Source organism: Hydra vulgaris, chromosome 15 (genome assembly GCF_038396675.1).
Source record: "Hydra vulgaris chromosome 15, alternate assembly HydraT2T_AEP".
NCBI lineage: Eukaryota > Metazoa > Cnidaria > Hydrozoa > Anthoathecata > Hydridae > Hydra > Hydra vulgaris.
Window position 1 is genome coordinate 2,121,128 of NC_088934.1, and position 23,826 is coordinate 2,144,953.

The 23,826-nt window shown below is 26.3% G+C and overlaps 1 protein-coding gene across 2 annotated transcripts; it reads left to right on the plus strand.

Annotated features, from left to right (window-relative positions):
• Window positions 1–1,277: 1,277 nt before the first annotated feature.
• On the plus strand, window positions 1,278–23,127 carry LOC136092439 (MOB kinase activator 2-like). Of its 2 annotated transcripts, none has more exons than XM_065820681.1 (2): window positions 1,278–1,298; window positions 21,864–23,127. In XM_065820681.1, the coding sequence occupies exon 2, from the start codon at window positions 21,892–21,894 to the stop codon at window positions 22,555–22,557; it is 666 nt and encodes a 221-aa protein (XP_065676753.1). In that variant the 5' UTR covers window positions 1,278–1,298; window positions 21,864–21,891; the 3' UTR covers window positions 22,558–23,127. The 2 variants fall into 2 exon arrangements, with proteins under 2 accessions (XP_065676753.1, XP_065676752.1); XM_065820680.1 differs by having other exon boundaries at window positions 1,280–1,564.
• The last annotated feature ends 699 nt before the right edge of the window (window positions 23,128–23,826 follow it).

The window sequence follows — 23,826 nt, forward strand, 5'->3', positions numbered from 1 at the left end:
ACATTTCCTTATTAAAAACATATATTAAAAACATTTTACTTTATACAACACCATCATATCTACCTAAAATAGATCGTGCAATTTTTTGCGTATGACAGTGGCACAACGGTCGTACGAGTCATGTGATTGTTGTACGACTTCAAAACTAAATGGCAATGTTATTAGTTTTTTTAAAAAACAACAACATTGAAAGCAATGCTTTAATAATGGATTATCAGAAGAAAAAAAATTCTTAAATACTAATTTCATATTTAAAATATTTAAGCGTTGTTTTTTGTTTTTGAAATGTAAAATATTTGTAAAATGTGTTTTTAATATACATAAATAGCGGGAAGCGAAGGCAAATATATATATATACTACATATAAATAATCGTAGTAGAGTAAATACAAGGTGATCATACAAGTAACAAAACAAAACAAAACAAAAACTTTTTATATTACATATATTTTAAGAACAGCTGCGTACAAAATAAACCAAGTGCATCTTTAGTTTTTAAGGACTTTTTTTTTAATTTAGAAAGTAGTAAGAAATTGCTTTCCCCCCCCCTCCCTCCCCCTCCCACTATATTATACTATATTCCCACTATATTATATATATATATATATATATATATATATATATATATATATATATATATATATATATATATATATATATATATATTGTTGTTGTATGATTTAGTGTTAAAAACACTAAACTCTTGATCGTTGTAGAGTGCTCAATATTTAAAAAAAATATATATTTTTTCAAAAACTGAGCGTTTTATACTTAAATTTTAGAAAAAACAACTTTTAATTAAAGTTGTTTTTTCTAAAATTTAAGTATATATATATATATATATATATATATATATATATATATATATATATATATATATATATATATATATATATATATATATATATATATATATATATATATATATATATATATATATATATATATATATATATATTATATATATATATATATATATATATATATATATATATATATATATATATATATATATATATATATATATATATATATATATATATATATATATATATATATATATATATATATATATATATATATATATACAGTACCGACGCCATGCCGTCACCTTTTTGTAAAGTATAAATTTTTATATAACAATCATTAGACGGGATGATATTTTTAATTTTACCGTTACTTTTCGAGAAACCATTTGTTTAGTATGTTTTCGTGACAAAATTACACAACATTTAAAAAAAAAAAAAGCAATATCAGCATTAAATAGAAAAACACACAACAATAAATAAAAGATATGGTGTAAGTTATAGTTATACTATAAACAATTTTTTAGATTTGAAATAGCTAAACAGTTAAGAGAGATAACTAAATAAAAAGGAAAAAACTAAAAAGACACGCTTTTAAGTTAAGTGGTACATACCTAGGTGTTATTGCATCAAGTAGACTAGAATTTTTTTAAATATCGAATTAATACAGAGTAGTAAATGAAAATGCAATATCTTAAACTTACAATTATATATTAACACATGGATAGTATATGCTTGCAAAAAGTTAAAAAATAAAAGGTAATTGTTGTTAATTGAATTGTATTTTTCAATAATAACTGTAATAATTTTATATCAATTTATATTTATAAAGATTTTTATGGAAGCTGTGTGGCTATAATTTTTGGAAAAACAAAAAGCTTTTAAAACTATTTAAAATTTAACTTTTTCTAAAGGTTTTTTACCACTTGTTTATATTGAAAAATTATTTGCTGAGCAATGTTCTAATATTGGTCTTAAATAAGATATAAAATAAAAATACAGTTAGACCCAAAACACTATCCTGAGAAACTTTGCTAGTTAGGTTCAATAATAAACTTGCCAGCTTAAATTGATGCCTTTCATTAGTAAGACATGCAGAAATCCAATTTAATAAATTACCTTTTATGTTAAACAAAGCAAGTTTGACTAATATTTTATGATGAGATGTGATATGCCGTTTGAAAGTCTTAAAATATCTTTTGAAAGTCAATGTTTATAACATCTGTTTTAAGTAGTGCAATACTGCAATTATCAAAAGGTTCTAAAACATTTGCATTATGGTTTGATTTTTTTTTTTAAATGGGAGAAACTAAAGTTTAAAGTCATTGTTAAGGTAAAGTACTTAGTTTGAGGCTGCATCAAAAATATAAAAAAACATAAAATGTAGGCTTATTTTTTTAAGAAAAAAATTTGAAATTCATTCTGGATTATATATAATTTTAAAAGTGTGGTTGTATGCTAATATTATTCCTTTATTTTAAAAAGTATACATTAATATCTGTAGTATGCAAAGTAATGGAGAATTTGATTACTGATGCTTTGATGGAACATCTCATGAGAAGAATAAATTACTATCAGATTCTTAGCATTCCTAATAAAAACTGTTATAAAAATTTATTAGAGTCTTTAGATGTAATTACACAGTCTTTGGAAAACATTTTTTCTATTGATATAGCTTTTTGAGACTTTGCTGAAGCATTTGATACAGTAGCACACAAGAGATAGTTAATTAAGTTAAAACATATTGTGAAAATAAAGTTTCAATGAGGTGGTTTAAAGCATATTTGAGCAATAGAACTAAAGAGTTGTTCTTGGGAGTTATAAATCAGAATTGAAGGAGGTGCCTGCTGCTGTTTGTTATATACATATTGATGATATATCACAAAAAATAAAAAATTGTTGTAAATTGTACATCAATAATACAAAAATTATTTCAGTGATTTTAAATAACAAAGATAATTGTATATTGCAGAAAGATTTATTAAACCTTAGTAAATGGTGTTAAAAAGGATTATTAAACTTCAACAAAGAAAAATATAAAATTATGTATATTATATGAATCAACTAACAGGCAATGAAAATCATTCTACTATGCTAAAAGCATCTTAGGAATAAGATTTAGATTTCCTAATATCTTATGATATTAAATTGCAAAATCATGTAAATATGATTGCAAGAAAATAAAACAGAGTATTAGGTCAAATAAACCATTTCTTGGTTGCTGTATTGTTTGTTAGTTAGTCCTCATTTAGAATTTGAGTCATCAATTTGGAATAAAACAAATGCAAAGAAAAGCAACAAAAATTAAATATTTAAAAGATATGTTATGAAGACCGAATAAAAGAATTTAGATTTACACCATTAGAAAAATAAAGAGATGGGGGAGGGGGGAGAGATTTAATATAATATTATAAAACAAAAAGAGATAATCATAAACTAAATTAGAGATTTATACCACCAATATACAAGTTGTTAATTATGTTAATGTTAATACTTTCAAAAATTAACTTGACAAACATGAGAAAAACAACTAAAAACATGAGAAAAACAACTAAAAACATGAGAAAAACTTTTGTTTTATTTTAATATTATTACAATTTTTATTTTATTATTATTAAGAAATTTTTTTATATTTTGATGTTATTTTTATTTTGATGTTAAAGTCATGCAAATACTGTTGCATGACATATTATCATATAACACTAATAATGTTAAGCTTTAACTGTAAAGTTGAATACTTTGAAAATTTTAATTTATTTTCTACTAGTTTAGGTTTGCACACGCTTCACACTTTAAATAAATTTATTTTAAACTACTTGAATGTATTTTGGTGCTAAAGTGTGCTGGTGATGAATTTTGTTGAATGAAAAAAGAATCTGACAACATGCTAGTAGATCTAACATGTGTAGGTGGTGTAATTGTTTAGTTGAATTTCTCTTCAGAAAAATTATTGGACTTGATACTTATAGTCATTAAGGAAATTTTTAAGTATATATATATTTCAATTTTAAAAATGCATTTTTAAAAGCTTTAGTTGTTACATTCTCTTCTGAAATATATTGTTGCCCTAATGCACTTAAAGTTTTATTTACAGGATCCTTTATTTGAAGGTATTATTTAAACAAGGTTATCAATGAAGGTTTGATATATAATCAATCTATTTGATATCTTACGGCAATGTCTAGCTTTCTTATTCGTTAACATATCCTTGTAAAATGTTATTTCTTCTTTTTGTAATTTAGTACATTGGTTATTGTTAAATCAAACTCTGGTTATAACTGTGAAACCATAAAACTTTGTTATTTGCGGACAATCAGTAAAAGTGTTTTTATATATATGTGGCGATTGTATATAATGAATATATATAAAGATGGCTTACATATAGAAGATGTTATATATTGTTATTTTTCTATTAGTTGTGTTTTATTAACGATACAACAATAATGCTACAAGTAGGATGCAGTCTGACTTTAAATGATCCAGACAATGCAGAAGCATGGGATAGATGCTTTTCAGCTTCTGCACGTTCAAAGAAATTAAAAGATGAGATAAACGATAGCAACAATGTAACATATATATTTCCCTTATGGTATATCCAGAAGAATTAGAAAATATGATGTTTGATGATATTAAAACTGTTGTTATGTCCCATTTGAGACCTCAACAACGACTAAATATGAGAGTTCAATTTTTAGCATTAAAACAACAAAAAGCAATAAAAGCATTGTATCATATGCACAAAGATTACGCGAATCTTCACGTTTTTGCAACTTTGAAAAATTGGGAAAAGATGGTCAAAGCGTGGAAAATGATTTAATTCAAATGAGATTGATTGATGGCCTCCAATCTTCTGATCAGAGAATTAAAGCTCTAGGAATGCTACAGAGTGGAGGGTCACCTAAACTAGGAGCATGTGTTGATTTTATCAGGCAACTTGAACAAATATCCTCTTTTAGTATACAAAGTAACATTGAAAACAACGTAGATCTCCCTTCAGTTAATTATATCAATAAAAATAAAGAAAAAACACTAAAACGCAAGTATTGTGGCCTTTAACACCTACCTAGGAAGTGCCTAGCATTTGGGAAAAGTTGTAAAAAAAGTGGAAAATTGAACCACTTTAAAAGCGTATGCAAAGCAAGCATAAAGTGCGAAAGAACAGTAGAGGAAATAGAGAACAATGATGCTAGTGTATATTCTAATAATATGAATGAAACAAACCCAGAGATTTATGTAAAAATAAATGATTACAATATAAAAATGCAGGTTGATACTGGAAGTCAGGTCACAATCATTCCTAAAAAATTTTTTGAAACTAATTTCTAAACCTAAATTAAAAAAATGTTATCTCCATCTAAAACAATTTGATGGTACAATTATTAAAGTCCTAGGCGAATTTGAGGCAACTTTGAAAACTGAATCGAAAATAAAAATTGTATGAATTATTGTTGCAGGCTGCAAAAAATCATGGTTAATTGGCACGGATGTAATAAATATCAATGTAAAAATTATTTTGAATTAATAAAAAATGGATAAAATTCAATAAGCATCTTTGATATATCTAATTATTATATATCTTATTAACTAAAATTAAATAAAAGTTATTTGAAAATAAGACTCCCTTATAATTGAATAAAAAATTATTTGAATAAAAAAAAAATGCCATCATTTGCATCACTTGCAAATGATGGCATTTGGCTATGATATAAGCTATAAAAAAGGAGAAAACATTCCTCATGCAGATGCGTTATCGAGATGTTATGTCTTTTCTACCACAAGATGAAGAAAAGGACCAAGAAACCTTTATTCACTTAGTGGAAATAGATTTTGTGAATCTTGAGGAGATAATAAAAGAAACAGAAAATGATAGAGTATTGATGGATATCAAAACCAGAATTAGCAATAATAATTGGAACAGGTGCTCTGTAGCAGAAAGACCTTATAAATCTTATAGAAATAAGTTGACTATTGAAAAGGGAATAGTATGTAATAGTGATCTTATTGTACCTCCTAAAACAATGAGAAGGAAGTTCATCAAATCAGTCCATGATGACATACATTGTGGCACAGTGCAAACTCGATGTAGAATAATGTTGGAGGCTTGGTGGCCTGGCTAATGTCAAGATGTTGAAGAATATGTGAAAAATTGTAAAAAATGTGTGGAGATTAAAGAAGAGAAAGAGAGGACATTTAAAGAAAGAGAGGATGTTACATACATAGCCAAATGAAAATAAATCTTGGTGCAGGGTTCATATGGATCATGCCTATGTACAGGGTGTCGGACTATTTCTAATTCTAGTGGATTCTTTTTCTGGATGGCCTAAAGTTATTAATATAAATAACCATGAAGCTGCCACAGTGAAGGCAGTACTGCAAAGTTTTTTTTTTGAGAAATGGAGTTCCAGATATTTTGGTATCAGATAATGCTGCAGAATTTCATGATACCACTTTGTACCAATGGCTGAAAAAAATAGGTTGCTTACCTTATAAGACCCCACCTTAACACCCTCAATCTAATGGAGCTGCTGAAAGAATGGTAGAGACAGTCAAAATGGGTTTAAAAGCTTATTCACCAGATAAAGGTTTATTATCTGGATATTTAAGCAGAATGCATTTAAGTTACAGAACAATACCTCATGCAAGAAGATCAAGGAGTCCTTCCAAGATGATGGGGAGGCAGTTAAGATCTCCTCTTTCTATGAGCTTCGAAAGTGGATCACCCTTATGGTATTGCCAAAGACTAGATTCAAAACCTGAACCTGCTTCATTTATATCTCAGGCTGGGTAAAGCACTGCAATTATATTGAGGAATAACTCTTTAGGTACATTAGCACACTGTGACCAAGCTCGATCTTATCAATAGTGATAAATCTAATATGTTCAAAGGACTTGTAACTGAAGGAGAGTGTACCCAGAATCAAAGAAGTACAATGTCAACAAGGGGACAAAAGCCAATAGTTTCAGGGATGTGAAGCTGTAAAACTTTGTTATTTGCGGACGAACAGTAACAGTGTTTTTATATATAAGTGGCAATTATATTTAATTAATATATATAAAGATGGCTTACATATAAAAATGTTATATATTGTTATTTTTCTATTAGTTCTGTTTTATTAACAATACAACAATAACAAAGTTTAATAAACATGATGCCTATTATCTTTTCATACTTGAACATAGCAGCAACTCCATCATGTGTTGGCGATATTTTATTTGTTTTGATTCAAGTTGTTCCAACTTATTTTCAACATATAGTTTTATTTGTTTTGCATGTACTTTTTATGCTTACTAACCCTAATACATGTACTTCTAATTTTTTATTAACAACAGTGTGAAGTGTAACATTGAGAACTGTTATTGTTAATAGCAAAGTATAACTGTTATTAACAATAACAGTTTCACTTACAAAAGACAATGCAAGTGGAAGATCTTTAAATGTTGCCTAAAAATCTTCTAAAAAATACTTATTACAAGGTCAAACGTAATTTTTTTTCTTTTTGTTTTGGCTTTTTTTTTACTTGACATCAAGACGGTGCAACCACTAAGTACTTTAACTAATGCTTGACTGATGTTGTTTTTATTAGTTTCAATATTTTTGACAGCATGTAGCAAACAATTACGGCAATACTTGCATTTAATGGGTAAATACACAATTTTTTCAAACCAGCTACTTAGTTGCTACTTACCTTTTGATCTTATGAGTATATATAAGTATATAAAGTTTTTAATAAAGAAGAAATTCATCTTTTGTAATTGTCTGTGCTTTTTTTGAGCACAAGTTTTCCATTGATCAATTATTTTCAGCCAATATCTTTGAAGAGGTCTTGTAATTATGCGAAAAAAACATTATTTTCTTCAGCTAATTATATTCATCAATAAGAACTTTAATTCTACGAAGATCCTTTTATAATTTTATGACCTTTACAATACAGTTTACAGGACAAAAACAATTTCAAATCAGTCAGAAAAGCAAACTGGGTTATATCATACATTAGGTTGTTCACCTTTGATCTATGTTGTCCATAGATGGTCAGCTTTATAAACAACATAAGTAGGGACCATATGACTAGAAGTTGAACCACAAAAGTTGATTGGTATAACATAACATGTTGTACAGTAGCTAATTTTTGCATATTTCTAAAAACTGCAGGTTTTCCAGGTGTTTTAAATAAAGGTTTTTAACTTTATTATACCAAGTCCAACTTGTAGCCCATGAATGTTTGATGCTTTTTTATATGATTATAAATCACTACTGACAGCGTATCATTTGATATTTGGCGCTTATTTTAATTTATATACTGCCAGGTCTCAATTATTTTATTTGTATAAATGTGGCATAGTAATGCTATGTAATGCTAAAAAAAATACAAATTTAAAGATGAATAACAATAATTTCAACATAATTTTTTGATAAATTATATAGACTGATTAGTTTATACAGTTTATAATTGATTAGTTTATGAAGTTCATAAACTTGCAGTATTCCTTTATATTAACTTATGTTTTTTATTTCAAACTAAAGATTGTTGTAGCTTATTTTTATGTATTGTTTATTTTTACAAATTTTTGACAATCAATCTGAATTAACTTTATTGTGGCAAAGTTTTGCAGGTCTGCACTCAGCTGAAAACTTCACTCTTGTGCTGAATTGAACTCTTTTGGGTTGTAAGAACTGTAGGGTTTTGATTGCATTTCAACATTAACCTTCATAAAGTAAAACTGTTTTTTAAAACAAATTAAAAAAATAAATTTACCAGGTTTTATAATATAGGTGCAAGTGATCCCATGTCGTGATGAAATGATGCATATCATCAGAAAACAACACAGAAAATGTAGATGATTATTCTAAACAAATATAGCAACCCTTCTTGATAATTTGGCACCCATTTAAAATATTTAATAAGCATGGTAATAAATGGTTATCTTTAGATGTAAGTATATAATTTAGTGACACATGAGTGCTGTGACCATCTAGCACAAGAATGTGTTCTCTGCCAATCTCTTTAACTGCTTATATGAATAGCCATTCCAACCACTCAATAAATTGGGATTTCTCCATCCATCCTGAATCTGATCTTATATACACTGTGTTGGTTGGACCAGTTTTGCACCATGATTGATACAAGTATCTTTTTGATCTATAAATGACTAGAGAACGCAAGTAAAAGACTGATTTATTGGTGCAGTTGTTTACGATATAATTAATTTTTTCATTGTTTCCTGTAAGTTTGAGAACGTGCTTTGTACCCTTTTGGCTTAAAATTAAAATTTTTAGTTGGTCACCACTAAAACCACACTAATTGCATTTCCAAATATATGGAGCTTTTAAGTTATCAATTTTGCTTGATTGTATTGTTTCTTGTAATTGTTAAAATATTTTTCAGTTACATCAGAAGTGTAAGATGACGCTCTGTTTAATGTAATGTTACTCTGCGTAATGCTACATCATGTTTCCATCTCTCTTTAAAATCGTACCACCACTGTAATGAAGGTTTGCCATTTTTAAATAAATGTAATTCTTTTGTATTTATCATATAGTGCTGAATGATAGAAATTATATTGGCTTGTGTCAAACCATAACCCCTATTGCCAAACATTGATTTAAATGAATCAATAACTTTTTAGTTTAAATGATAAAGCTGTTGGGTTGCCCCTTCTATGTTGACTTGCATTTTTACTTTTATTTCAGTCAATGATGATATTTTTTAAAAAAACTTTTTGTTTAAATAAAATTTAAGTAAAAGTGACTGACTTAAAATAGTGACCGAAAATACAATAACTTATCCTATATCATATCTTGCTAAATATTTCTTAAAAACAAGAACAACGTGAAGTTTGAATGTAATTAACAATACATAAAAGATTACTTGATTTAAAAATTGATATGATCCATTTTGAATTTGATGCATTTTTGATATATAAAATAAGATTAAAAATATATGATGGGGTTTTTTTATTATTGTTATTATTTTTATTAGTTTTATAATAAATAAAACAATTAAACCCAGTTATCGAGTATTTCTCTATGGGGACATTCATAAAGTACATGGGAAGTAAAACCACTGATTTAGGACCCTCTCCTCCCCCTTGTACAAACCTGTACACTTTTGAAGACTTTCCCTTCCCCAACTCCTTCCCTAACGCATAAAACAATAAAAACAAACAAAAAAAACATAGTTTATTTGACATTTCTCTGTACTTAATTAAAACTTAAAATGTTATTTAATGTACTTATTTAAATCTTAAAATGTTACAACATATTGTAACATTTTAAGAGAAATGATAAAAACCAGTTTACCACAGGTCAGAAATTGGCCTTTTAGGTTTGATTTTGGAACACCCCAAATATTTATATAGATTCTTTATAACAAACCTTTAAGCTTCACAGAACTGTAAAAATTAAAATCCTGCAGGTGGCACATTTTCTGAAAAACCATTAAAAGTGGAGGGACCTACAAAATTTCATGTTCAAGTAAAGAAACTTCCTGAAATAGTGCAAACCTTAAATTATTGCATACTAATACTAACATCAAATAATGATTTTCTGTCAAAAAAAAATTAAAAATAAAATCTAGGAACATGGAATACACAACGTTTTGGGGCACCGACCCCAAATGGGGCAAATAAAAAAAATTTTTTTTTGTACAATCTCATAGGTAATCTAATTTTGTTCACAGAACTCAAATTTAAAAAAAATATAAAATTACAGTTCAAGAGTTATGACCAAAAAACTTTTGATCCCCCTCCCCTTTCCAAAAAAATTAGAAAGTTTGAAATTTTAAATGACCATAACTTCTTAAGTGCACATAGTTTTTTTATGAAACTTGAAATTTGTCAATGAATTTCTATTTGGGCTAAGAATTAACAAAAATATTTTTTCAAATGTGTATGCCCCTCAAACGGGGCAGTTTTTCTGAATTTTGGGGTACTCTTGTTCGAAAGCTTAAATCGCAGCTATTTTTGGGATACTTCTCTTTTTTATTAATACCAAGATTTACATACAAAATAATATATTTAATAATATAAAGATCAACTTAGAGTTAGCTCAGCTTTTATTAGTACGTATTACTCAACATTTATTACTACTTGTTAGTTGTTTATTGTTATTTAAAGATTTGATAGATATAAATAATGATGACTAACTACATTCCAACAAAGTTAATTGATTTATTTAAATTAGAAGAAATTAATATAAATTTATTTAATTAAAGTTCACTTATAAATTTTGATAAACTATTAATACTTTTAGTAAGTAATAAAATTAAAGAATTCATAATGCCTCATTTAATGTCGAAAGAAGGAAGAAGATTTAAGTTCAAAAGATCTCATAAGTTAAACAGACTTTTAGTCTGTGCTTGTTGCTTTACTAAAAACACTAAGTGTATTCCAGTTACAGAAAACTTGGAAAGGCTTGTTGTAAAGCATTGTCACAATGACTATAGTATGAAAGTAATGAAGTATCCAGCTGGGCTATGCCTTACGTGTAAAAGAAACTTGTACTTGGTTAAAGCTGGAAAACCTCTTTCAACGTCTGTTAAACAGAAATGGAACAAGGAATCTTTAAGCAATTTCTACTGCGATAGGAGCTGCAAAAAATGTAAAATTTGTAAATTGGCAACTAATAAAATCTCAGGTTCTATATTATGCTTCTTTTTTAAAAATTAGTTAAAATTAAATTCATTAAACAGTTCTTTAAATAAATATAGACAAATAAAACAAAAATAATATAATTTCAGAAAAAGTTGGTGTTTGCAAGAGTTCAAATGTTGCTTGCTTAAAGATTTGTCAAAAATGTTTTTACGTTATTGGTAAAGGTATACGCCATAAATGCAACCCTAGAAAGCAATGAAAGAATCTGGCAACTTATATATTAAATAAAGATGTTAAAGTAAAATATTTATCTAAATATTATTATTACAACTAATTTTTTAAATCAGAATGTTTCTTATTATTATTATCTCATTTGTAAAACAGTTAGGTTTTACAGCTTTCACTGTATTGTGTAGGTTCAAGGCCAAGTAGTGTCCAATATTCTGAAAGGTTTATATTCCAATAATGAAATGGAAAAAGGTGAAGAAATGTTGTGTTCGACTGGTATAATGTTAAAAAACTTGCTTTCTTTTTATATATTTGAAAATGTTTTGCCTTTCTAAAAATTTTTGTCAATTATATAGGTGGTTCTAGAGTCCCTATAGCTTTAGGTCAAACTTGTACGAAACCAATAGAAATACCATTTTCTGAGTTTAACAAGTTAGTTGTTTGTTTGCAACTGACTCAGTTCAAATCTAATGTACTCTTGAAGACCTTCCGAAAAAATGGAGTTAAGTTTGAAAGTAATATGGAAAAGAAATTGGATGATAAAACAAATATACTTAAGAACTTCTATGCTTTAGAAAACGTTTCCTTTGAGGAAAAAAAGAAAGGTTTAATAAATAATGTAAAAAGAGATTTAGTTTATGTAAAAGATATTACAGAGTATATTGAACTTGTAATTGAGTACAGAAAGCAAGATCTCTTCAGTACTTTTGTAAGAGTTGGCATAGATTCAGGTTGAGATTTGATTTGTAATAATATAGATGGATAATAAACTATAAATTTAAAGAATAATGAGTAAATAAAAACACCTTAGGTGGAGGTTCAATGAAAGTTATTGCAAACTTGTTTAACCCAAACCAACACAGACAGAATGACCAGAATGATAGGGGAACTTACTCTGGAATAAATTCTGTGCTTGTATTGGCATACTGTGAAGATATGCAAGAAACACATAGCAACCTCACAGTATTAACAGAAAAACTTCACCTTCATAATTGTAAATATTCTCTTGCATCTGACCTTAAACTCATAAACATTTTGTTGGGAATTTCGGTAATTAAATTACTTGAAAACCTCCCAATTTATTCTATAAAGGAAATAAATTTTGTATATATATATATAACTATTTATATAACTAAAAAATGGTTATAGACTCATGGTGGAAAATACAGTTGTGCCTGGTGTGATGGGGAAGCTGTTCTGAAATCTGGTCAACTTAGAAGCTTCGGAGACCTAGATAACTATTACCGCCAGTATGCTGAGGCAGATTTTCCTGAGAAACAAATGATGAATTTTAAGGTTACCGTTATTTATATATTTGTAATCTAATAAAAAGCTTTTTATACAAAACTATTGTGTTCCATTTATTTTTATTCAGAATGTTGTGAAGCCTTGTCTTATAAAGGAAGACGATCCTGAGAAGCTAGTAATAAGCATAGTGCCTTTACCAGAACTTCATCTTCTCATGGGTTTGGTAAACCACATTTGTAATTATATTATACCACTCTGAGAAGGTTTAAAAGATTGGGTTAATAGTCTTGGTGTTATACGGAAAGGTTATCACGGAGGTACATATGACGGTAATGTTTCAAGAGCAATATTGAAAAATGAAGACAGTCTTGCATCACGAATTCCAATAAAGTTTTTCCCTTTAGTTGATACATTAAGGATGTTTAACAGAGTTGTTACTGGTACATTTAGTGAACCACTAGATCCAGAGTATCACAAGCTTATCCAAGACTTTACAAGAAGTTTTGAAACACTTCTGAACAGTACGTTCTCAAACATACTGTTCAGAAGTGAGTACAATAAAAACTCGTTATGTTTAATAACGAGTTTTTATTGTATATTTAATCTTATTGTATATCAAATAAGTATAATTATGCAGATAACCTGTTAAAAAGATAATTTTAAAGTAAAATTTCTATCATCATTATCAAAAGAAATTTAGAATATAAAAAAAATTTAAATAAGACATCATTTTTCAACAAATCAATAGATAAATATGTAGTTTCAATAAATAATATGTTATGCATAGTTAATGAAAAGTAATTGAAATATCTCCTTGGAAACCTCTTCATAATTTTTTTTTGAGATCATGATTTTGAATAAAAACACTATTTTTATGTAGAAAGAGTAAAATAGTGTCAAAGTAAAAAAATAATTTGATAAATGACGTTTTTAGTTTTTCTTTCTTGTAATGTTTGTTTTAGCTAACTAATTTTTTGAAAATTACCTAATAACAATTGTATGTATATTTATGTTGACACTTACTGTGTTGTCCTATTTTTTTTTTAAATAACTATATTGTCTGCATAGTTTCCATCAGTTTCTTATTTCTTTTTTTATTGTCAAAGAGGTTGCTTGTTTATTTTGTTATTTATTTTTGTGACTAGTATTAGATGTTTTTAGTTTTTTAGAAGTTCAGAATAAAAAAAGTGCTATACATATACTGAGATATATAATACAGTCTTCTACATTATGACAAAGACAAAGTGACAGAGACAAAGTTTTCTTTAACTAAACTTTTAATTTAGATTATCTGTTCTGTAGTCCTGACATTTATTTCTATATATTATTTCTGAAAAATTTCTATATATCTATCCTGCCAAATTTATTTATTTATAAATTTATAAATTTATTTATAAATCTCAAAGAATAACAGCTATAAATTATTAGGCATAAAGTACAAAATTAAAAATTAGTACAAAATTTACAAAATTTTTACAAAATTTACAAAATTAGTACAAAAGTACAAAATTTTTAAATTCTAAAAGTAAAAGAACTTGAAATAACCTTGTTTTTCAGTCAGGAATAAGATTTCATTGAAATCTTTTTCCTGACTGAAACAAATATTACTATGACTACATAAATGTAACACAAATATTACATGATGTGCACAGATGAGTTAAGTAATCAATTCATACAAACTCTACATGACAAGTTGTCTTTAGAAAATAAAAATATAGTAACATATCTTAGAGGACTTTAAAATTATTTTTTTGAACTATAAATCAATCTTGTAATAATGTAACTTCTAAATTAATATAATGACCTATTTTCCTTAATTCCATGTGCTCCTTTTCTCTATTCCCTTTTATTACCAAGCAAATAGAATTACCACAATTCAAAACACTAATTTAAAATAAACATAGAATAAAATGAGCAAAAACCACAAAGAAAAATTGCTGTTTTGAATACTTTAATGAAAATTTATTTCTTAAAAACCATGATGATGCTGAATGGCCGCCATTAACCCATCAAATAACTTATAGTATCAATAATTCTTCGTCAAAATATCTAGAACTTGTTATCAAAATAATTAGTAATTGTTTTTTAACTTTTTAAATCTTTAAACAAATAAAACTATATCTAAACCTTAGATTTCTGTTGTGATTATTAAATTGATACATATTAAAAATAAATTTCACAAAAAGTTTATAAAATGTAAATGTAAGAAATTTAAAGATTGCTTTAAAAAGTTCAAATTTTATCAAAATCAAATCATACTTCAAAAAATATTTTAATGAAAATTTAAACAATTTTTGAAACACCTGGAAAAAAATAAAATAAATTATTGCTATAAAACCAAACAACCACAACACCATCGAAATTTAACTATAAATAACCAAATTAAAACCTATAAGGTTCTAATCACAAATTTGTTTAATGAATATTTTTCTAAAATTGCAGAAAATCTCTCCAGGACAATCATCTCCTAGACATAACTTTAACCTTAAAAATCAATATTCTAACTCCTAAATAATTTATCTTAGCACCAAAAAAATTAATCTACCCTTAGCGTTTAAATAAACAAATCATTTAAAACTTTCCCGAATTATTTAAAGTCGTTTATTATTTGTAAAACATTTTAACATATATACTTTACAAAATGTTTTCTTCAAAACTGTCAAAAAAAACACTTTTGCTAGGTCTGAGTTCATATAGAGTTTTGCTAGATAATTCTCACATTTTGGCAAATACATTTCATCGCATATTATGCAGACATCTTAAAACATTTTGCCTTTTTTGAATAATAGTTATACAGATTCTAATGCATCAGTATTACTAAAACTTTTTTTTTTCTTAGTAAGGAAAGTAATTCTTAGAAGAAGCATATTTTATAGTGTAACTTGTATGATGGAAGTATAGCGTAACAAATTTAGAGAAGGGATTAAAGTATAACACAACAAATTTAGAGAAGGAATGGAGGTATAACATAACAAATTTAAAGAAATGGAAGTATAACAAAATGAATTTAGAGATGGAATGGAGGTATAAAACAACAAATTTAGAGAAGGAATGAAAGTATAACATGACAAATTTAGAGAAGACACTAGTTTTGTCTGTTATTTTATTAAGTTTTTTAAAAACTAAACTATAGTTTAGTTTTCAAATTTACTTACACAAGGTATTTTTATCAACTTGAAACCATTAGATAATCCTTGTCCACATGTAAAACATGTTGTTTTACATGTAGGCTCTTATTAACTTGTATAGACTCAATAACTTCTACTTTGGAAATTTCATTAAACAATTTTTTGTAAATTACATGATTATTATGTATATATGTATATATATATATATATATATATATATATATATATATATATATATATATACATATATACATATATACATATATATTTATATATATATATATATACATATATACATATATACATATATACATATATATATATACATATATATATATATATATATATATATATATATATATATATATATATATATATATATATATATATATATATATATATATATATATATATATATATATATATATACATATACATATACATATATATATATATATATATATATATATATATATATATATATATATATACATATATATATATATATATATATATATATATATATATATATATATATATATATATATATATATATATATATATACATCCTACAGAAGGAGAAACAGCATGTTGAAGAAAAAGTTAAATAAATGTTTTTACTAATTTATTATTGCTCTGTTCTTTAAGAACATTGAGCACTATTTGTAGAATACACTAACACAATTTATATAAACTAGCTGTCTGGACCTGTAAAATACAGGTCTTAGTAAGTTTATTCTACACCAACCATTTCGACACATTCCTTACTTCAATATTTTTTAGTAAGCGGTAGAAAAACTATACATGTTTTCTACCTTTTAAAGTTATGAATAAAAAAAATAGTTTATAACATAATTAACTTTAAAATTTTTAAATGCTTCGGTATTCATTGCGTGAACCGGTATTTATCAGCAGTTTGGATATCAGTACCTGAAGTGAGCGTTCTAAATAATAATTAGAATATGCACTTGAAATGTGTTGATTAATTGAAATTGATATAAAAAGTTTAAAATTTATTTACAATTAAACTTACAAATATGTGGAATAATGAATTTACCATAACCAGTATAATACGGTTATGGCGAGAATTAGGTTTACAATCACTGTAAACCTAACCTAATGTAAACCTAATTCTCGCCAACACTGTCTATACTTATTTTTTATGTTTTATTTCAATAATTTTTAGTAAGTAGTTGAAAATAAAAATCTGTCAAATCTTTTTTTTGAGTTAACAATTAATGCTCAATACTTTTTAACTTCTTATTGTGAAATTGTAAATTTCTATAAAAGAACAAGTACAGACTTAAAAATTTTTTTATCATTAAGTTTCTATTAGGTTTTTAATAAATTTCTTCCAACCCATTTGCAGCTTATTAAGACCCTCAACCTATTATTTAATTTATAAGATGAAAGTTTGAATGTTTAACCTTTTTTTCTAGAATAAAAAAAACTGAATCTCTAATGTGTGTTATACACACATACTTAACTAATTTTCCAGACTATCCGCAGCTTATTAAGACCCCAACCCATTATTTAATTAAGACTTGCGCAAAAAATTTCTATCGCTGTTTTGATGTTTATTTAAATTTAAAGCTTTTTTTAAAACTCTCTCCTTATTGTTTGTTATGGTATAAAATATCTTTATATATAATATGTATATAACAGCAATATAAATTTAAAATGTTTTATTTTGTATTTAAAAAATTGGAAAAGATTTAAAAATCAATTTGCAAGTGACAGATTTGAATACTTCGGAATATTTTGAACATTTCGGAAGCGCTGTGAGCTAACTGTAATAATAATATAAAAAAAACTGTTAGGTAAAACTTTTAGTAAATGGTATTTACATAACTTAACTAAGCTTTTAATATCTTGCAACAGTTCAAGCATATTCTACTTTATTTTTAACTAAGCTTTTAACATCTTACAACAGTTTAATTAAATTCTGTTTTATTTTTAGACACAATATGGCAATGACTAAAATTATACTTTGTGCTGAGATATGGCTTGTTACTAAATTTAATGAAACATTATTTATAGCAATTGTATTGCAAACTGTTCTAGTTCAGTAATGGATCTAAATGATATTTGGAGACACCAGTATATGAATTTTCTAAATGTTTTGAAAACCACAATTCGATGCTACTTGTTTGCGCATATAAGATTATCCTCATATCCAAGTAGCAAACAGTATTTTCCCAATATGTAATGTTTACAGTATGTAAACTATATAATCAATATTGTGCCAACAGTTTTACTATGTAGGTAGGATTATCATCAAAAAGTTACATCATTATAGATATGAGGAGTTAAAATTTACTCTAATAGATATATCACAAGAGCTACAGGGATTTCAAATTGCTTAGGGTTTCCATCAATTTTAACTGATAACCGAAAACCTCGGTTTTTTGTCAAAACTGATATAAATGAAAATCATCAGTTTTTAAAAACAGTATTAGTGGTTTTTTGTATAATGTCTTTTGAATGTTTATTTATTATAGGAAGGTATAAAAAATAAAATTTGTAAGTAATTGAATTTTTATTTTATTATTTAGTATTTTGTTTATTATGTTTTATTATGTTTTAATGTTTTTATTATTTTTGTATTTTGATGAAAAGCTTACATTTTTTTAACGCCTTTTCATTTTCAAAATTATTCAAGTATTCCAAAAAAAATACGCAAATATATTCAAATTCAAGTATTCGAGAATACTCAAATAGGATGGGCTATTCTTTACATTAAGGATTTTTATTTCTTAAAAAAACATACAGATATTTTTAGTGTATATTTTGGTTCAATAAAATATTAATATAAGGAGTGTAATAAAAATAATTTATGATAATTATTTAATTTTGTGAAAATATATTTATCTTCCAGATAAATCATATCATCAGTTTAGAAATTTGTAGCCCGGCATAAAATTCCAAATTCAAAAGATGTTGAAGGCATCTGTAATAGATGTGGTTCTGTTGTAACATGCTTCGGTGGATCCACAACTACTTTGCAGAATCATATTTTGCGTCATGAAATTACTATTAATAGTCCTTCGACTGGGAAATCAAGCAGTAGTTCAAATCCACCACTGGAAAAAAAAAAATGAAACCATTGACAGCTATTTACAAAAAAAAAGTCTTGAAGAAATTATAACGTATCTAGCTACAGATGGTGTTTCAATTAATAGATAACTAACAAAAAATTTATTCACTCATCGATTCAACAAAGAGGAAATCATCTTCCCAAAACTCCGACAACTGTGATAAATTTAAATCCATCAAGATTTTTCTTATAAAAAGGAAGTGATGAAACAAGAAATTGAAAAAATTCAAATGGCACATAAATTCAGCTTAACACATGATGAATACACATCTATGAGACACAGAACCCAGGAAAAAAAGTTCTATAGAATTTTTATAAACTTTTGAAATATATGACCTATAGAAATTCAATAGAATGTCTATTAATTTCTATAGAAATTGCTATAAAACATTTTTTCTATAAGAAAAAAGTAGGAAAAAAAAAGTTCTATATGAATTTCTATAGAAATTAACAGAGACTATAGAAATTCTATAGAGTTTTATAGAATACCTATAGGCTATATGTTTCAAAATTTTATAAAAGTTCTACAGAACTTTTTTACCTGGGAAGGTACATTGGTGTCAACCTGCATGAAAGAGAATGTAAAAAAACCTTTAAAATTGGCTTTATAGGATGGTTCCTGTTTAGCTGAAAATTTAATACAAAATATTAAGGATCATTTGAATCTGTTTGGTGTCTGTATGGAAAGAGATGCAGTAGGTTCTACTCAAGATAGTGCAGCAATCCACAATAAGCTCATGCAATTAATGGACATTGTTGATCAGTTTTGCTTTAATCATGCAAATCATCTTGGTGTAAGTGACACGTTATACAAAAAAAAAAAGACACTAAAGTACCAATTCCCAAGGAAAAGGATAGGGATTCAGAAGAGGATGAACATGGAATTTATGATGATAATTTTAGTTTTGAAAAAGTAAACAATGAGATTAATGTTGACTACCCTTAAATTTTAGTTAATGCACAAAAAGTAGTGAAATTCATCAGTTGGTAATCAAATTTTTCAGAAGAAAGTTACTGAGGAGTTTGGTAAAGAAATTGAACCGCATCTGGATGTTCGTCATTGTTGGAATTTACTTTTTTCAATGACTGCGTCTTTGTTAAAAACTTAGAAATGTTTTATCCAGACATATGTTGAATTAAATGCTCTTAATGTAATCAACAAGCTAGATTTTGAGTCGTTAGCTTCATTACATGCCGCTTTAGTGCCAGCAAAACTAGCAATTTTTTAGCAGAGAAGGTGCAACGTTATTGACAGCATATACTATTCTTGAATTCATGCTTGCAAAAGTATTTGCTATGAATACAGAAATCGCATCTTTATTGCATTCAAATTTAAAAAAGCACATCGATGAAAGAATTAGCGGAAATTTATGCAGTTGTTAAGGTGCCTAAAAGATCCTTCAGTTGTTCCATTAAAAAATACTTTAAATTTTGCCGGAAAACTTGTGTTTAGGCTTGTTAAATTTACTTCTAATGGATGAATTTTAAGGATGTTTTAAGTGCACTTCTCAATAAAGATAGCGTCACACACTTACCCAAGTCTACTGATCAATTCAAATGGTTTAAACAAGAGTTTTTGTTGTACCAAAATACGGGCAAAAGAACAGAAAATCTTTACAAAAATTTACAATGCGATCTTTATACAGCCCTTATCAACAGATGTTGAACACATTTTTTTAAACTGCACAAGTTTCTGCACAAAACTCAAATCACGATTATCTGATGAATTGTTAAAATCTTTAGTTTTCTTAAAAATTTTTTACAATAAAAATAAGTCATTATAAGTTTTATTTCAAAATATAAACAAAATGTCAGAACACTTTGTTTAAATAACTTTTTAAATAAACAATGCAAGATAAACTTACATAAGTTTTATAATTTGATAAGAAAAACCGAAAACCACGGTTAACTGCTAGTTTTTTTTTATTAAAACCGAAACCGCGGTTTTTTATAAATGCAGTTTTTTGGAAACCATAACATTACCTAAAAAAACAACAGAATTTTCATGTTTCTTTATTTCTTACCGGGGTCCATACCTATATAACAAAATAATGTCTGAAAATATAGAACTTAAAGCATTAAATAGTCCTGTCACCTTGAAAAAAAATATTAAAACACCTCGTACTTAATATCAACAATTATATTGACATTTATTAAACTTAACAACAAGATTTATACTAAAATATTTATGTGTATCACTGACTGTATATTGTTTAAATATTTTTGACTATATATAAAAATTAATTTTATTAGAGATACTGGATGATTAGACTTCATAGTCTTCTACGAGTCTCCTTTACAACAACATGTTAATATTTGAAGAGACAATAGTTTTTATTTTTTATTTTTAAAAAAACACTGTTAGTTTTTATGATAAGGAACATTTATTAATTTAATGTTATACTTTGTTAAGCTTGTTAAATTACATATTCTTGTTATACTATATATTTTATACGTTCCATTATATTGTCATAGAATTGTAACATAATGAAGTGTAAGTATATTGAAGTTGTAAAAAAAAGAAGACCAAGTATATATATTTTTTATCTTAATATTGATATTGCAACTCTTATAAATGATATCAACATTCAATACACATATATATATTTTTTCTTATAGTATCGGTCAGCCTGTTTAAGACTCGTCAAAAAGGTTATCTAAATTTCAAAAATTTATTTTAGATATTCTTCTTGACAAGTTTTAAACAGATAAAACTGTGTAAGTAATAAGCATGAAAAGTGTTTTACATATTGCATTTTATATTTAGTTATAGTTATTACACAATTAAATAAAGTATGGACTGGCTAATTAATAGTATTGGTCGAGGCAACAAAACAACCAATCCACGTGGTAAGACTGTAATTGAAGATGCTCATAAGGAAAAAGCTCAAATAATGAGCCGAACATTATCTTGTGGCCTTGTTGCAAATGTTACAAAAGATGAATTGCAAGCTACTGTACCAGTTCCTACTGGTGTTGATAATAATGAGTGGTTAGCTACTAATACTTTATCATTTTTTAAACATATTATGTTGGTTTATGATTCAGTTAGTGAATATTGTACGCCACAACATTGCACCGCTGTTTCCAATGGAGCACATATGAACTTTACATGGGTTGATGAAAAAGGAAAAAAAATTCGCTTGTCAGCTCCACAATATATTGAACTTGTAGTCGTTAATATTGAAAAATTAGTCACAGATGAGAATATATTTCCTACAAAGTATGATATGCATTTTCCTGCAAATTTTGTAACGATTATTAAAAAAATATTTCGCATGCTCTTTCATGTTTTAGTCCATGTCTATCAATCACATATTGATCATTTAGAAGAATCTAATCAACTAAACTTTTTAAACACGATATTTATACACTTCATGTACTTCCAAACCGAACATGGTTTGCTTGATTCAAAAGAAATTCAACCACTTGAAGATCTCATCAAATCTTTGTGTTTATAATCTTTTCAATATTAAAGTTTGATTTTTGATTACCGTCGTAATTTTCAATTACCGTGTTCAACATAAATCATGCTGTATAAGATTTTATTTATTTCATATTTAAAATTTTTTATAAATTGTTTGTCTGTGCTCATATGAATTAAAAAAAAAAAGATTTTTTATGTTGATGATCGTGTGTGTGAGAGTTTTTGTTTACAATGTGTTTCGATAGGTTGATGTGTTTCTATGGTTAAATGTAGTTTTTTTTTGTTTTTTTGAATTTTGTGGTAAAATTTTCCTCTTTTTTTTTACTTATAATTGTTTTATTTTTGAGGTTTTTTATGTTTTTAATTTTTTTAATGTTCATAAGAGGTTCAGCTTAAGAGTGTCCTCTATATTGTAAGCACCATTTTTGTGAATTTAAACTAGGTTTTATAAAATCTAGGTTATATAAAAAGTTATATTTATATTCTCTATAATAAAGCTTCTTATTTTTGTTTCTAATTATTATTGCATTTATAGAGTATACAAGTTTAACTGTATGTAGTTTTTAATATAACATTGGTGGAAATAGATTTCATATTTTATTTATTTTTGGCTTTTTCTGTTAAATCATATCTGCTTATATAAGACATCTGATTGTCTTTATTTACTAAGTCAATTTTGCTACATTTAATTCAGACAAATATTGCTAATTCAGTGAACTCAGGTTGAACGAAGGCTGTAATAATGTAATAAGTTGGGTTGGCAGCCGAAAATCCAAGAACAAGAAACCCGTAGAATAAAAGCGGGTCGAATCGATCACCAAACAATAAAAATAAAATAACCCTTGTTATTTATTGATTTTTTTCAAAGCGTGCATTATTTATTGAAAAATTTTTTTTTTTTACAAATTGAACTTAAAAATATAAAAACCAGAAGAAAAAAAGATCGTTTTTGATGAGAATTTTTTTTTAAAACCCATCAATATAAAATACATTTAATAAATTTTATATATCTAAGAGTATTTTTTACATGACATACAGAAATAATAAAAGATTTGCGCTTTTTTTTTTAGTTTTTGCATTTTTTAAAACAAAAAAAATTCTAAACCCATTACAAATTTTTTTGGTAAAGACGTTTCGTTGCAGTACTAAGCGTTGTATGTACTTTCGTTGCAGTACTAAGCTGAATGTAATTTTTTTCTACACTTTCTTTTCTACACTTTCGTTACTACACTTTCGCATTTAATAACTTTCGTCTTTTTGCTAAAAGTGATATAGTCGGTTTTTTATTTTGAATTATTTCTTT

What these genes read in the sequence shown, in the direction of transcription:
- LOC136092439 (XM_065820681.1), top strand. Translation starts at nt 21,892, where the DNA reads ATGGACTGGCTAATTAATAGTATTGGTCGAGGCAACAAAACAACCAAT.